Source organism: Osmerus eperlanus, chromosome 6 (genome assembly GCF_963692335.1).
Source record: "Osmerus eperlanus chromosome 6, fOsmEpe2.1, whole genome shotgun sequence".
Taxonomy (NCBI): Eukaryota; Metazoa; Chordata; class Actinopteri; order Osmeriformes; family Osmeridae; genus Osmerus; species Osmerus eperlanus.
The window spans coordinates 2,203,229-2,220,480 of NC_085023.1; the positions used below are offsets into that span (position 1 = coordinate 2,203,229).

General features: G+C 47.8%; 1 protein-coding gene across 1 annotated transcript in view; it reads left to right on the forward strand.

Annotated features, from left to right (window-relative positions):
* Positions 1–1,526: 1,526 nt before the first annotated feature.
* Positions 1,527–17,252, forward strand: part of lrrc1 (leucine rich repeat containing 1) — a 25,745-nt gene continuing 10,019 nt past the window's right edge. Inside the window, exons 1-9 of the mRNA XM_062462985.1 lie at positions 1,527–2,157; positions 7,811–7,928; positions 9,210–9,288; positions 10,085–10,174; positions 13,055–13,111; positions 14,331–14,394; positions 15,910–15,984; positions 16,341–16,485; positions 16,740–16,858. Of these exons, the coding sequence (XP_062318969.1) occupies positions 1,999–2,157; positions 7,811–7,928; positions 9,210–9,288; positions 10,085–10,174; positions 13,055–13,111; positions 14,331–14,394; positions 15,910–15,984; positions 16,341–16,485; positions 16,740–16,858 (906 nt within the window). The 5' untranslated portion in view covers positions 1,527–1,998. The remainder of the gene's footprint in view (positions 2,158–7,810; positions 7,929–9,209; positions 9,289–10,084; positions 10,175–13,054; positions 13,112–14,330; positions 14,395–15,909; positions 15,985–16,340; positions 16,486–16,739; positions 16,859–17,252) is intronic.

Below are 17,252 nucleotides of genomic sequence, written 5' to 3' on the forward strand. Positions count from 1 at the left end.
AACTCAGGTCTGCTCTAAGCCCCGCCCTCCACTGCCAACAAAAAACATTTATGTCTGTACTTCCGTTTATAAGGAAGGTTCTTCCAAGGTAGAAAAGGATGTCTTTCGTAGGAGGGGAAAGCTTTGCAGTTTCTCAAGGTATTACAGTAAATCTGCATTCCAATCTTCCGAAGGAGGGGTGGGTGGAATATCATCTCAAACAAAACTGAACAAACAATTTGATGGAACTACGCTAATTTAATTATTTAATTATCGCCATAAAAAAAAAAAGAAAATAAAAAAAATTGTTGAGAGATGGGAAATAAGTATCCTACCGACAAGACAACATGAAGAAAACGGCTAATTATTTACGTAGCCTACATTTGAATAAATAATTGAATGTATTTACTGCTGATGTACGCTCTATGCTGACATAGTGCTGTTTTACACAAGATGCCTGCAGTTTCCAATTTTATATCTCGGTGAATTCTGCTCCAAAAAGGTCGAGGACGGCAGCCTTTAGAAGAAAAAACGATTCCCCATTGATCTGTCGACTCTGAATTTTGATTTGGGTCGTGATAGTCTTATTTGAGTGAGAACGGCTCGCCCGGTAGACTGCATAGTCTTACTGTAGGAAAACTGTTGTTGTAATTTTGTTTAGCTGTTTGCTACTACACTTCTCACGTAGCGTAAACTTGGCCAGCTTTGAGTCTGAAAAGGCAGGTCCATTTTTATGGCAGACCATTACAGCCCGAATATAAACATCGACGGCCAGTGTGAGTCGCTATTTGACGAACACTGTTCGTTCAGTGAAGGCATGGTTATTTTCAAACAACGACACATCAACTCAAACACAATTCGACCTTTACGTTAACCTGTATGTTAACTATAGGCTACACATTGTCAAGTTAATCTAGCCTACAACGCGTGTCTGGTTAGGACTGACATTTGACCATGAAGGTTTCTTTCCCTTGTCTTCTTGCAGCTTGGTTCTCATGGATAAATGGAAAACTATCACCACCTATTGGTGTGATGTGGAGTTGATGAAGTTCGACAGCTTGTCCCAAATCAAATATAGGCTATAGCTAACCCCCATACACAATCTTTGATCATATCGGAAAACTAAAAGAAAGGGGTTAGACAGCCATTCACAGCCAATTGTTGTATAAAGTAGGCAATGCAAAACATGATAAAGATCATGCTGTATCATTTATGATTTATATGTTGCCCTTACCAGTGCCAATAGAAAACAAATATGTAGGTATAGGCTAATTGTGAGCACTTGAACATTGTCTATCACTTGTGATAGAAAGATAGATTATGGTCGATAGTGGTTCAAAGCAATCAATCTTATTCCAGTAGCCTATGTTAATTCTAAACCTTTTAATTGTATTATATTTTATTGTGTCGTATTTTTATATAGATCCGGCCATAATGTATTGGTATTAAATAGCTCAAATGTATACGAAAATAACCCACAGAGTGCAACAGTTTGAACGAACAGTGGGGGAGCGATGTGTCGCTTACAGTGGTACACAATGAAAGGGAGGAGCAGTCAGGAATGGTGACGTCGGATTGGAATGAGGGAGTTGAATGTTCCGGGTCAGAAACTGGACGGGAGGAAATTAACTCTAGGACCAGGATAACAATAAACGAAGTGAAAACCACCGGAATCAGAAATGGGACTTTTTTTCGACACACGATTGTGAGAACTGCTCAACATTCCAGTGGTAACTTGATCAAAGAGACTATCGCAAAATCAGAAAACCCTAGCAACAAAGTCACAAACTGAGACTGACAGACGATTATTCCATGCTAGTGCTCAACGCTATTTATTTACGCCCGGGGAGGTGGTTTGGATGTTTACTTGTTGTCGCAATTCGTTCGTAAAGGAAGCTTGTATTGAGAAAGCCAAATAGTTGCTATAGTAGTGCATGCAGTAAACTGTTGCGCTCAATCTTACGTTTTAATAGGAGTCTTTACGAGATACTTTAATAGCGGATTTTGCATCACCCCGTGATGTTTCATTGCATCCCACTCTGGCGGTGCAACCGTCATGTAGAAACGGTCGATAAACGACACTGTTCTCTTCTCTACGTCCCCGATGAGATTTATCGCTACGGACGGAGTTTGGAGGAGCTTTTACTGGACGCCAACCAACTCCGTGATTTGCCCAAGGTAAGCGACGAACGGTTAGCTAGCTTAGCTACCTAGCACAATTAGCTAAACTGGAGGGATTCGAGAAGTTCAATGATTAACTTAACATTCTATTGTTACGACACATGCTGTAAAACCCCATCAAATATAATGTCGGCATATTCAAGGTGTATACATGTTGCATCTCGTGGGAACAGTTCGCTGATCATCACGCACGCCGTCCACTTCACGCAAGTCGTAGCTCTAAGATTTCCAAGTTTAGACTTGGGGCTTGGCACAGCTTTTTATATTTTCTGTCAGTGGTACACAATTACTTATTTAAGTTATAAGTAATTTTATTCAAGTTATAGGCTTCTAAATCGGTTATCACGTTTTCAGACGAGCGTAATTACGGGCCGTCGTTTAACATTCCCTCATGTCCGCCGGTGCACGGACTGACAGCTGATCACTCAAGTCTCAACGGAGGCTCCAATGTGTCTTGGTGCCCCGTTGTCAAACGAGGAGTCGTAACTCCAATATGAGATGTTTCCTGTTCAGTTTTTGGTGATTAGCCTATGTCTGTGAAATCATAGGTTGAATCGAGTTTGCAGTTCCGCGCCGCCTTTAGCCTACCTGTCTGGGCCGCACTCGGAGTAAATCAAATGTTGCCTACATGTAGCCTACTTTCAGCTATTATTGATAACAAACTTCCCTTGCACAATTTAACGATTCACCCCTAAATTGAAAGAAGTTTACGATTATTTGATCCCAATACAATGAGAAAATACAAGGAATACTCTCAGATCTGTAAGAGAAAACAGAAGAGGCAATCTTAATTCTGCTTATATAAAGTTGCCTAACGGTGAAAACATGATTTCCAGGTGCTTATTTATCAGCAGGAAACACACCTGTTATGTTCCTATCGGTCATCACTTTTTCACTATAGTGTTGTTGTGTGAGAAGGGAGTGTCACTGGGCACGCTGTTCTCCTGGACCTTACTAACCCAGGTGTCAAACCCACCAGCGCTCAGAAACAGGATCGGCTATGGCAAGCGCAGACATAGTACAGCCATCCCCGCTCCGTGTGGTTGTTGAAGCGAGGAGAAGGGGGGATCTCAAGCGTGGCAGGATGATATTCAGCTATTCAAGACCAACTCCTGTTTGTGGTGCTCCCTGCCTTGTCGCTAATGCTATCTGAACTAGCGGAATGAACGCAGTATCTGTCACACAGAGTCAGTATTCTCGATTACTGTTGATTCACGCTTGTAGTGGCCCTATCACATGCAGTCGCATTTGTTATGTAACACGAGACTAAATTGACTAGGCCTTCATGTTTAAATGGCTGTGAATTGTATTCTAAAGAAGACAGCCTCTAAGCATTGGGTTGAGCGAAGTATTCTATACACATGTTGATTTAGAAAATACTTTTCTTGGGTTTGTCTGTCCTAACCAATTATCAATACATTGGTTATTTTGGTCTGAACCCATTTGAGGAGAAGGTAACCTCAGTATAGAATTGTCATTTTCTGTTTTATTGCAAACTTGTAGAAACAGGAATAGGAATGGGCTCATTTCTGCACCCAACCATATTTCACCTGAAGTAGGATAGAATAGGCTCACACACTTGTTTGATATCTGAATATTTAGAGATAGCCCTTTTACTATCAAAGCAATTAATCATATCTTGTTCTTATCATCTCCCACATTCTCCATGAGATTCAGTTGGCACTATTAAGCAAGTTTTGTTTAGAGCTCATTTGTGTTGTGTTACTTTGTAATAACTAACTCATTAAATTAAAAACTAACATGTTTTCCAGTTTCATGTAATTTCAGTGTAAGTGGGTGAACAGGGAAGCAGCCTGCCCTGAAAGGTGATTGGGTTGTTGTCCCTGTGTTAGACCCACCTCTTACATAGTGGTAGCAACCATCAGCTGATCGTCTGTTAACAACAGCATTGTCTACCATTCTCTTCCCTTCCACAGTTTGCAACTTTTAAAGAAGTTGTCATGGTAGAGTTCCTCATAAGGCATACAGTCAGCCTCATAGGCTAGGTAAAGCTAAGCTACCCAAGCTCCCTATCCAAGTGTTCCCTCGACTGGAGAACCCAGCCTACCTTTACCCACCTACCTTTACCCCGCCTACCTTTACCCTGCCTAGCTTTACCCACCTACCTTTACCCAGCCTACCTTTACCCTGCCTAGCTTTACCCACCTACCTTTACCCCGCCTACCTTTACCCTGCCTAGCTTTACCCACCTACCTTTACCCACCTACCTTTACCCAGCCTACCTTTACCCAGCCTACCTTTACCCAGCCTACCTTTACCCAGCCTACCTTTACCCAGCCTACCTTTACCCACCTACCTTTACCCAGCCTACCTTTACCCACCTACCTTTACCCAGCCTACCTTTACCCAGCCTACCTTTACCCAGCCTAGCTTTACCCAGCCTAGCTTTACCCAGCCTAGCTTTACCCAGCCTACCTTTACCCTGCCTCGATTTACCCAGCCTACCTTTACCCAGCCTAGCTTTACCCAGCCTAGCTTTACCCAGCCTACCTTTACCCAGCCTACCTTTACCCAGCCTACCTTTACCCTGCCTCGGTTTACCCAGCCTAGCTTTACCAGCCTACCTTTACCCAGCCTACCTTTACCCAGCCTACCTTCACCCTGCCTCGGTTTACCCAGCCTAGCTTTACCAGCCTACCTTTTACCCAGCCTACCTTTACCCAGCCTAGCTTTACCCAGCCTACCTTTACCCAGCCTACCTTTACCCAGCCTACCTCTACCCAGCCTACTTTTACCCAGCCTGCCTTTGCCCTAGCCTAGCTTTACCCAGCCTAGCTTTACCCAGCCTAGCTTTACCCAGCCTAGCTTTAACCAGCGTAGCTTTACCCTAGCCTAACATTCCCTCTTTTTTTCTCTCCTGCCTGAGTCAAAGCAGGCAGAGAGACTGGAGATGGGACCATGTCAAAGGCTTCTGGAATGTTTGACATTCTCCATGGCTGCGCTCCCATGTTGGTTTACGTGACCTCCAGATGCCCCCTGTTTCTCAGATGCGTAAACCTGGCGTACACCAGGAGTCTGTGTATTTAACCTAATGAATTTCTGCAGCTGTTTGTTTGAACAAGTTGTCCCTGGAGCATTTGTCACCTTGGCCTGGCCTAGTCATGCTGGATCAGTGAAAAGATGGCCCACAGGCTTGTCTCCAGTAAGCCAGGCTTTGCAAACAACAAGCACTTGTTGTTCCCTGGTCGGTTTACTTTGATTCCATGTAGATTTTTCTGAAGCAGTTGGCATCACTGATGCCTGGGCTGCTTTGAGAAACTGCCAGAAAGCTGTGCAGCTATTAGCCTAAAGGGTTAACGGGTGTTCTCAGGAAGCACCACTGACCAGGCTGGGCGTGGGGGTCGAGTCTGCCCAATCTTGAAGCCTTTAGTTCCGCTGTCGCTTTACATTTACATTTAGTCATTTAGCAGACGCTCTTATCCAGAGCGACTTACAGTAAGTACAGGGACATTTGCCCGAGTAGGGTGAAGTGCCTTGCCCAAGGACACAACGTCATTTTGCACGGCCAGGAATTGAACCGGCAACCTTCTGATTAAAAGCCCGATTCCCTAACCGCTCAGCCATCTGCCCCCCCCCCCCTTTCCTCTCATAAAACCTGACAAGCAAGGCTGACACCACCTCTGCCCCGGCCGCTGTCGCGAGCCCAGTCCTGACCCGGGGAGCAGGGTCTGTCTGCGTTTACGGAAGCCACAACCTCAGAGGAGCTAATGGCGATGTCAAATATTGACTTAGGCTTTGCCGAGTCGGAGTGGTGACAGCATACTGTAGCCTGTAACACACTTAGTGTGTGGGCTGGCCCCGGGGCCAGCATTCAGGGGAGGGGTGCTGATGTCTGGTGAGGTGGCTGCGAGGGGAACCGGTTTGCTGTTAGCCTACAGGTGTTTCGGCACTGTGCTTGAAAACCTGCCGTGTCGGGACGTCAAAACCAAGCGGGTGATTTGTGTTTTTGGTCTGAAACAGTGGTTAAGAGTGACTTCAGACAACGCAGGGCACATTTTCTTCTGAGCTTCTGTCAAGGTTTTTGACTCGATGACTATATCACGTACGTCTGTATGACTGAATAGGTGAACACATAGGCCTTGGTCAGGAGCATTAAGCAAGTCAAATCTAATCATTCAGACCTGACAAAGTTCACAAACAGATGGACCAAAACAAGCATGAAACCTAATGCATGCTAGTATCGTGCATACTTTACCCCCCAGTCCAGGTATTCTTGTTGGGGTGTGCCCTAGGCGCCTGTCCCCCTCTCCAGCTTCCAGTAAACTTGTTCTTGCATAAGAATGACATGGCTAGCAGTGTTGAAACAGAACCAGAAACGTAGCATTTCTGAACTGCCAATCACATCCCTTAAACAGGAAACTAGACACATCTTGTAGCAATAGGTCATATAGGTTAGAATTGATTTATTATAGGTTTAGATGATTTATAGGTTTAGAGAGGCTGCTAGGAAACTGTCAAGACATTCCCCCGAGGCAAGTAGGGTGAAGTGCCTTGCCCAAGGACACAACGTCAGTTTGCACGGCCGAGAATCGAACTGGCAACCTTCGGATTACTAGCCCGATTCGCTCACCGCTCAGCCACCTGACTCCCAATTCAAATGGACTTGTTACAAATGGTAAATAAACCTTGAACTTGAAACACCCATCTAGGCTGTAGGGCAAGCCTTTAGCTCAGCGCTAAGGATTGGGGATTAGCCTAACCTACTGGGTTAGCCTTGGAATGCCTACGTCCCTAGATGTTATGTAATGATCAGTGTCCTAATGATTGGTAAATCTGTATTGAGAAGTTATGCAGGGCTCAGTGCTAGCAGAGTGTGTTTGTACCTCACCCAGAGCCTGGAACCCAGAGCAGGTCCACCTCTGATCCACAGGATATAGGTGCTGATGTGTTGGGGCTTGCTGTCCGCTTTCATCAATAGGGAAAATCACTGTATCGATCTGTTATGCTAGCAGCTCTTGCTAAATGGGCACTGGCACATACCGGGCTAAGCATAGAAGTAGGCTAAGCTAGGCTACATAGCTGAGGCAGAGCGAGAGAGAGAGCATGCAGAGGGTGCTGCACAAGCCTTCATGATCCCTCGCTGACTCAACCTTTGGCCCCTGCCATTGCTGTCGATGCTGACTTGGCTCTCCATTTAATTGGCTGGCGTTCCGTTAGCTTCTGATTCACCACTCGCTGTGTAAGTCTCGAGTCTGTTGGTGCTGGGCAGCGCCTGGATCACGTTTTGTCAAGGCTCGAACAGGAGCGTTCAAGCGGGCCGGAGGGTTGATGCGAAGGTTGTTCTGCTCGTTTCCCGTGGCTCCCAGTACCCATCTTAAAGTCTTCCTCAGTTGGGGTAGCTGATTTCTGTGAGTCTGGGACTGCCAGGATGAGGCCCCAACAAGACAATTGGGCCATGCAGAGGCTGGAGGACAGTTCATTACGTCAGGATGATGGGGGACTGACCAATAATTGCCAGGCCACTGACCACTCTCAATGACTTTACTTTGCTCTGGTCCATCACTAACTCTACTAACTTTTCAAATGTTCTTCTTACTTTGTCGATGTGTGTGAATCAGGACAAATTCCAATGTTTCCCTCCTCTGTGTGTGATGTCCCTGTCTGGATGTAAACCCTGGTTTCTGTTCAGCCTTTCTTCCAGCTGGTGAAGCTAAGAAAACTGGGACTGAGTGACAACGAGATCCAGAGGCTGCCCCCAGAGATTGCCAACTTCATGCAGCTCGTCGAGCTGGATGTTTCCCGCAATGGTGAGATAAGTTTTACACGCACTCTCTCTCTCTCTCTCTCTCTCACTCACTCACTCACTCACTCACTCACTCACTCACTCACTCACACACACACACACACACACACACACACACACACACACACACACACACACACACACACACCAAAAAAGCGCTTTCATACCAGGAGGCAACACAATGCGCTTCACAGAGGGGAAGAAGGGGGTCGGATACACACACACACACTCTCACTCAGACCCCCAGCTAGACTTGTCCCCACAATGCCTGAAAGTCCCAACACGACACGTTGGCAGTCGTCTCTCTGTCCATGTTAGGCTGACATGAGACAACAGGATCCTGGGCTGTTGAGACATGACTCAGGGCCTGCTCCGCTGGGCGGGGATCTGCTGCGCTGGCACGGTGCCTCACACAGGGTGCCTCACACAGGGTGCCTCACACAGGGTGCCTCACACAGGGTGCCTCACACAGGGTGCCTCACACGCCCCGCCTCCTGCCCAAGCCACAGCTGTAGAGTTCAGCCCACGTGTCTGGGCCAGAGAGGCTGCATCGTTGAGGGTGGTGCCCTGCACTGGGCCAGAGAGGCTGCATCGTTGAGGGTGGTGCCCTGCACTGGGCCAGAGAGGCTGCATCGTTGAGGGTGGTGCCCTGCACTGGGCCAGAGAGGCTGCATCGTTGAGGGTGGTGCCCTGCACTGGCTAGCCTGCTTGTTTTGGAACTGCACACACACACATACACACACACAGACCCCCCATAACACAAACATGCGCACACACACCCACAGACCCCCCTTCACACACACATGCACACACAGACCCCCCTTCACACACAGACCCCCTTTCACGCGCACACACACAGACCCCCCCTTTACAAACACACAGATCCCTACATACACACAGAGACAGACCCCTCACACACACACACACACACAGACCCACCATAACACACCCACACACACAGACCCACACGCACACACGCACTAAGGGGTTATGTTTTATTGAGGTTAAGTGTTTACCGTCTGGGTCTGTAACATGGAATAATGTTGTACGATGGCTGGCAGCGGAATGGAAGAAATGTGCCTGCCGTTCCTGTTTAGATAGTTTCAGCCAGCCTGTTTAGGACCTGTCTTCCTGTACTGTCTCATGGTTGAGTCCAGGCAAGCCTCGCCTGTGTGTAGTGTGTGATCCCTCCCCTGGTTGTGTTGAGTCTGTGTGTAGTGTGTGATCCCTCCCCTGGTTGTGTTGAGCCTGTGTGTAGTCCTGATGTGTTTTCTGTTTCCCTTAGACATCATGGAGATCCCAGATACCATCTCCTACTGCAAGGCCCTGCAGGTGGCAGACTTTAGCGGAAACCCCCTCACCAGGTACGGTCACATGACAGGTACTGTCACATGACAGGGGGCGAGGTATGGTTCCATGACAGGGGCCAGGTATGGTCATATGACAGCTCTTGCTTGCTCGCTCAGACAGGAGAGATGGATGGAAAACAATTTTCAAAACAAGATTTTGTTGGGAGTTTAGTTTCATTATTCCTATGTCCTTTGGTGTTCTGAAGCTCATCTCACTCACACACACACACACACACACACACCTGTGTGTGTGTACACTTTAGAACATTATACCACAATCATCAAGGCTGTTCTGGCTGCAAAACAATAAAAACATATCTCTGTAATTGCATGGGTGTTTGTGTGTGTGTGTGTGTGTGTAGTCAGATACACAGCACCACATGGTGTTGCGTAGGACTGCCTCACGTGTGTGACAGAATATTTCTGTCCAGCTTTAAAGGCAACCTAGATGCAGCATGCCCACTGTAATGGGGCAAAATGGGGGGGGACAAATCAGTTTGTACACGCACACACACATACACACAGGTCCAAAAGTCTCTCTTTTTCCTCTCTCTGTATTTATCTCTGTATCCCTGTCTCTCTCATTTTTGTGCTCTATATATCTCACTCTCTCACGCTCTCGCTCTCTCGCTCACTATCTATAGGCTTAGGTGAAAGTGTGTGTGAAACGGTTTGTGGAGCAGAACATGTGAAGAGAGAGTGACGCAGTGGCTTTAGTTGGGTTCAGCCCAGCCGGCAGGCGCTCCTTGGCCGTGCCAGCGTTTGAGCCCTGAGCCAGCCTGATATCTGTCTGCTTGTCCTGGTTTCCCAGATTGCCGGAGAGCTTCCCAGAGTTACGGAACCTCACATGCCTTTCCATCAACGACATCTCTCTGCAGGCCCTTCCTGAGAACATTGGAAAGTAAGTATGTCTCTGTATTCCCTCCTCCAGTCGGTCAGACGGTCTGGACACTCAAGTTGACCTCCTCCACCTTCCACAGAGTGTGGTGAGGTCCTGGTGTAGAACGGTTCACTGTTGACCCGGTTGGGCGATCCCCACAGATCTCTTCGAGGTCCTTACCCCTTGTTGTCGACGCGCTCCTTATCGACACGCAGCATGTTTAGGTGAAGAACGCCGGTATCTGTGTTCTTCTGTTGTTTTCATCCTTCGGAGGGACATGAGCGGGGCAGATATGGCAGACCAGCGGCCGGAATGCTGGGTCTGCTTCCTGTTCTCTCATCCTCTGAAACATACTTCATTTCCTGTGTAATTTCCTCCCTCTTTATCTATCTGTCTCTTTGGTGCTGTCTTTCTCTCACTGTCTCTCTCACTGTCTCTCCCCCTCTTACTCTCTCCCTCTCTTCTCATCTCTTCCTGTGTAATTTCCTCCCTCTTTATCTATCTGTCTCTTTGGTGCTGTCTTTCTCTCACTGTCTCTCTCACTGTCTCTCCCCCTCTTACTCTCTCCCTCTCTTCTCATCTCTTATTCCCCTCCCTACTACTCATCTCTGCCCTCCCCTCCCCTCCCCTCCCCTCCCCTCCCTCCCTCCCTCCCTCCCTCCCTCCTCGACACATTAAAGACCCACCAGTGTGGGAGTGAAAGCTGTGTCTTTCAAACTTACCGCTCTGTGGTAAATTAGAGATGAATACACATCCTCTCATGAACGGGAATGAGCTATATTTACTAGACGTGTGTCTGTTCTCTTCTCCTGCCTACCCCCCTCTCAGTGATAAATGGCTCTAGATTACAGGCGGCTCGTAATTCTACACTCACGACTGTCCATTAAAGTCACACAGACGCTGCCTTTCACAGCAGGTCACTAGGAACATGTGGTCATGACTCAGCCAGAGAGATCTTGCCACTATCCACTATTTATGTTTTTTTACTACGCTGTTAAAGATTACGTGAGCGAAAGTCCATTAGGCCTGTGGGTATTGGTCCCATGTCACAACTCGCCTGTCATTGGTCTACTCAGGACTGACCCAGAGAGAAAAACTCTGACCACCAAACTACTGTCAGAGCGACGCACTTCTGATCCTTCATCTGTTGTACTGTCTCAGTGCACCATTTGTACGCAGCTCGGATAATGGCACCTGCTAAATGAAGACGATGTGAAATGGTGCTGGAGCTAGCTGGTGATGGATAGGTTGAACCTGGTGTTGGTATTGACTGATTGAACCTGGTCTGGGTTGGATATGATCTGGTGGTCATGATCTGTTTTGGTTTAACATGGGCTTGATTTGTGTTTGGTTGGATATGGAACGTCCACCCACTCTGGTACCTCTCCAACCCTGGTACCTCTCCAACCCTGGTACCTCTCCAACCCTGGTACCTCTCCAACCCTGGTACCTCCAACCAACCCTGGTACCTTTACCAACCCTGGTACCTTTAACCAACCCTGGTACCTCTAACCAACCCTGGTACCTTTAACCAACCCTGGTACCTTTACCAACCCTGGTACCTCTCCAACCCTGGTGCCTCTCCAACCCTGGTGCCTCTCCAACCCTGGTACCTCTCCAACCCTGGTACCTTTAACCAACCCTGGTACCTTTAACCAACCCTGGTACCTCTCCAATCCCTGGTACCTCTCCAATCCCTGGTACCTCACCAACCCTGGTACCTCACAAACCCTCGTACCTCACCAACCCTGGTACCTTTAACCAACCCTGGTACCTCACCAACCCTGGTACCTTTAACCAACCCTGGTACCTCACCAACCCTGGTACCTTACCAACCCTCGAACCTCACCAACCCTGGTGGTACCTCACCATCCAAACCCGGTATCTGGTATCTCACCAACCCTGCCATTGCAGGAGAAAGCGTCCCACAACAGCACCAGTTGTAAACGTTCCTCGTCCATCGATGTGACAGAGTAGGGCTAGTCTGTTATGCAGCAGAGATTGTGTTTAGATTAAAGCTCAGTGGAACTCTACTAATCCCCTTGGTCACTGCTCCTGCTGGGGTTATGTGTTTGTTGTGCTTCTGGGATCCAGCCGACTCACACGGATAGCTGCCTTGTTGCTATAAAAAGCTGTTCGACACACTAGGTCACTGAAAGACAGTAACCCAGTTGAAGGATTGGCTGGCTGTGCAAGACCAGGGCTTTCCTGTCTGCTGTCAGTCCTGGAACACCACTAGAAGGGGGTTCCACCTGTATCCAAATGGAGCTGCCAGAAGGTGTGTCGGGTGTTTTTACCTGACTCTGCACTTTTTCAAGATAGTAACAGCTGAAATGGATGGCTGCTCTGTCGCAACAGGCGCATTTATAGCACTTCCTGCAGTTGAACCTCGGACTGAAGGTGGCATGCACAGGCATGGTTCAAAGGTCATTGTACAACGGCCTGCTCAACCACTAACTGCTATTCTCTCTGTCTCCTCCCTCCTTTCTCCCTCCTTTCTCCCTCCCTCCTTTCTCCCTCCCTCCCTCCCTCCTTTCTCCCTCCCTCCTTTCTCCCTCCCTCCCTCCCTCCCTCCCTCCCTCCCTCCCTCCCTCCCTCCCTCCCTCCCTCCCTCCCTCCCTCCCTCCCTACTAACTCCCAGCCAAGACACGGTTTTCTCGTAAGGCAAAGACAGGAAGTTGTATCTTACACAGGGTTTAAACGTGGGCTGTGTTTACTGGCGAGATTGTGTCAAGGTTGTGATAAAGACACTTCTCACTTCCTGATCATAGGGCACACTGATAGGCCGAGGAAGGCTCTGGTTCTTTGGTAGGCTGGCTGAGGTTCCATTGATGCAACTAAATACAAACAAGTTTGTCTTTTGTTAAGCTGACTAACAAACATGTCATGTTGTGTCTACAGCCTCACCAACCTGGTGTCTCTGGAACTGAGAGAGAATCTTCTGACATTCCTACCTGAGTGAGTATTCTCCTGTCCTGATGTCTGTCTGGTGTGATGATGTCTGTCTCCTGGCCTGGTGTCTGTCTGGTGTGATGATGTTTGTCTCCTGTCCTGGTGTCTGTCTCCTGTCCTGATGTCTGTCTGGTGTGATGATGTCTGTCTCCTGGCCTGGTGTCTGTCTGGTGAGATGATGTCTGTCTCCTGTCCTGATGTCTGTCTGGTGTGATGATGTCTGTCTCCTGGCCTGGTGTCTGTCTGGTGAGATGATGTCTGTCTCCTGTCCTGGTGTCTGTCTGGTGTGATGATGTTTGTCTCCTGTCTGGTGAGATGGTGTCTGTCTCCTGTCCTGGTGTCTGTCTCCTGTCCTGGTGTCTGTCTGGTGTGATGATGTCTGTCTCCTGTCCTGATGTCTGTCTGGTTTGATGAGTAATGAGAAAAAACGACACACACATGCATGCGCACACACATGCGCGCACACACACACACAATACTCCCTGTGCTTCTGTTACCATACCTGCACACACACACACACACACACACACACACACACAACCCTACCTGGACATGCCCACTCAACCGACATCAAAGCGAGTGACTCTCTCTTAAATTGCTCTCTTTCAGTCTCTCACCCTTTCTCTCCCACTCCCTGTCCCTTTTCTTCTATCTCTCCCTCCCTATTTTGGGATTATTTTGGGACCTCTCTGTCTCTCTCTCTTTCTCTGTCTATCTGTCTATCTGCTCCCAAGGGCAGTATGAGCTGGCTACAGATCTGTCAGACAGGACATAGGACAGGGTGTCTTCTAAATTGCATGCACAGCGTCAGCGCTTCACTAGAGATTGACTCTAATGTTGGCACAACAAGGCACTCCCCATCTCAGCAGGGACATGTAACCTGCCACTGGAACTGCTGCTGCCAACACACACGCACACACACACCACACACCACACACACCACACACCGCACACGCCACACACACACACACACATCTGCGTGTGCATCTGTTAGAAGCGAGGGAAGGTGACCAGTCAGTGTGTTTTAGTTTGCCTTTTCTCCCGTGGTAACTGTAACTGCTACTGTCACTAACTGTCTCTAAGTAATTGTAACTGCTACTGTCACTAACTGTCTCTAACGAACTGTAATTGCTACTGTCACTAACTAACTGTTAATGTAACTAACTAACTGTAACTAACTGTGAGTAGTAAAGTCAAACTGTAATTCTTGGTTCTGCCTCCCCAGGTCACTGTCTCAACTCCACAAACTAGAAGAACTGGACCTCGGAAACAATGAACTCTACAATTTGGTAAGTGGACAGGAAATCTCCCCAAGAAGATAACATCACGTACAGAGAGAGAGGTCAGGGGTCAAAGTCAAGTGTGGAGAGAGGGGGTTCAGGGTCAAGTGTGGAGAGAGAGGGTTCAGGGTCAAGTGTGGAGAGAGAGAGAGAGAGGGTTCAGGGTCAAGTGTAGAGAGAGAGAGAGAGAGAGAGAGAGAGAGAGAGAGAGAGAGAGTTCAGGGTCAAGTGTGGAGAGAGAGGGGTCTGGGGTAAGTGTGGAGAGAGAGGGGTCTGGGGTAAGTGTGGAGAGAGAGGGGTCTGGGGTAAGTGTGCGTCAACAGGACCAATAAAGTTTATTTAAACAGAGTATCATTTTCCCCATCTGTCAAGTGTGCAGGTGTGGAGAAGATATTTAGGCAAAACAATACTAAAACCATTGCTATGTAGTTACATGGTGGTTAATGTAACCTTAATGTAAAGTGATATGTAGTTACTTGGTATCTAAAGTAACCTTAATGTAAAGTGTTGCTATGTAGTTACATGGTAGTTAATGTAAACTTTATGTAAAGTGTTGCTATGTAGTTGCATGGTAGTTAAGGTAAAGTTCAAGTGTCTCCGAGGTTGTGGTTTTAGCAGCTTGTAGTGCTTCTGGAGTAGAGCTGCGTTGTGAGAAGGCAGGCTGCCTGGGCGCGTGGCCAGCCCTGACACACAGAGAGGGGGACCTCCTCCACAGAGGAACGCAGGGGAATGCCAGCTCCCACATCTTTGAAATTCTTCCACAGCCTTGTGTACTTTTTCACTCACCTAGATATTATTCTCTTGTCTGTGTGTATTTGTCTCTCTATATATACCTGCCTGTATCTGTCCCTCTCTCTGTATCTCTCCCTGGATCTCTATCTCTCTCACTTTGTCTCACTCTACGTATATATCTATTAATCTCTCTCTCTCTGCCTCTTTGTCTCTCTCTTTGTCTGTCCCTCTCTCTGTATCTCTCCCTGGATCTCTATCTCTCTCACTTTGTCTCACTCTACGTATATATCTATTAATCTCTCTCTCTCTGCCTCTTTGTCTCTCTCTTTGTCTGTCCCTCTCTCTGTATCTCTCCCTGGATCTCTATCTCTCTCACTTTGTCTCACTCTACGTATATATCTATTAATCTCTCTCTCTCTGCCTCTTTGTCTCTCTCTTTGTCTGTCCCTCTCTCTGTATCTCTCCCTGGATCTCTATCTCTCTCACTTTGTCTCACTCTACGTATATATCTATTAATCTCTCTCTCTCTGCCTCTTTGTCTCTCTCTTTGTCTGTCTCTCTCTCTGCCTCTTTGTCTCTCTCTTTGTCTGTCTCTCTCTCTGCCTCTTTGTCTCTCTCTTTGTCATTCTCTCTCTCTGCCTCTTTGTCTCTCTCTTTGTCATTCTCTCTCTCTGCCTCTTTGTCTCTCTCTTTGTCATTCTCTCTCTCTGCCTCTTTGTCTCTCTCTTTGTCTGTCTCTCTCTCTGCATCTCTCTCTCCTTTCTTTCCCCGCCCCTCCTGCCTCCCACATAGCCAGAGACAATTGGAGGACTTGTCAGTCTTAAGGATCTGTGGTTGGATGGGAACCAGTTGGCTGAAATACCTGCAGTAAGCTATTCCTAACATGCTGCTATTTGTCAGTGCTTTGAATATGACTTTAAAGAGTTTTGTTGTGGCATTTAAAGGGCAGCTTGTTCTCATGGAATTTGATACCACAGCAAGCGATTGCTCTTAAAGACATGTAGTCTATTGAGTGGATAATGATTCCATCTGTTCATGTACGTGTACACATCTTGTCTCAGTAAATGTTTGTGTGTGTGTGTTTGTGTATGAGCACCTGTGTGTGTGTGTGTGCCTGCCTGTGTGTGTGTGTGTGTGTGCCTGCCTGCCTGTGTGTGTGTGTGTGTGTGTGTGTGCCTGTGTGTGTGGGTGTGTGCCTGCCTGTGTGTGTGTGTGTCCTCCAGGAGATGGGCAGCATGAGGAGTCTGGTGTGCCTGGACGTATCAGAAAACAAGCTGGAGCACCTTCCAGAGGAGCTGGGCTGTCTGCTGGCCCTGTCAGACCTGCTGGTCTCCCAGAACCTCATCGACGCTCTGCCAGAGGGCATCGGTCAGCCCCCATCTCCTCTCGCTCTCTCTCGCTCTCTGTCTCTGTGTCTCTCTCTCTCTCTTGCTCTCTGCATTGTTTTTTTTCTCTCTCTCTCTGTAAATCTCTCTCTGTCTCTCCCTGGGTGTCTTTCCCTCTCTCTCTCTCTCTCCTCTCTCCTCTCTCTCTCCTCTCTCTCTCTCCTCTTACACAGGTGTGTGCGTAATGTGCTGGGCAGGGTCTATGTATTAGTGTGACTGGAGGCCTGTGCTCTGCAGGTAAACTGAGGAAGCTGTCCATCCTGAAGGCAGACCAGAACCGCCTGACCCACCTGCCCGAGAGCATAGGGAGCTGTGAGAGTCTGACTGAGCTGGTGCTGACAGAGAACCAGATCCAGGTGAGGGTGTGGGGGTGTGGGGAAGGGCTTGGATGAGTTTTGGGGTGTAGAAATGTGTTTTCTGTGTGTGAGTGACGAGAGAGTGAGGGTGTGAGAGATGTCTACTGAGGAGATAGACCTGTGGAAAGATATATAAAGAGAGAAATCCCCAAAAAGAAGAGCTTCTTTAAATAGTTTAATCTCTGACCACTTAGCATGTCCTCAGACCGGCCCTGCTAATTGGCTGAGAGCCTCCTGCTGTGGGATGCTGCTTTTCCTCACCAGCCAATTAGATTTGTTTGTCATCCTCACTGCCTAATCATCTTAATAAATCCTAGCATCTGGCCTTCAGCCATCAGTGTACGAGTATTCTCTGTGATTATACATGGTGTGTGTGTGACAGTCTGTGTGCTAT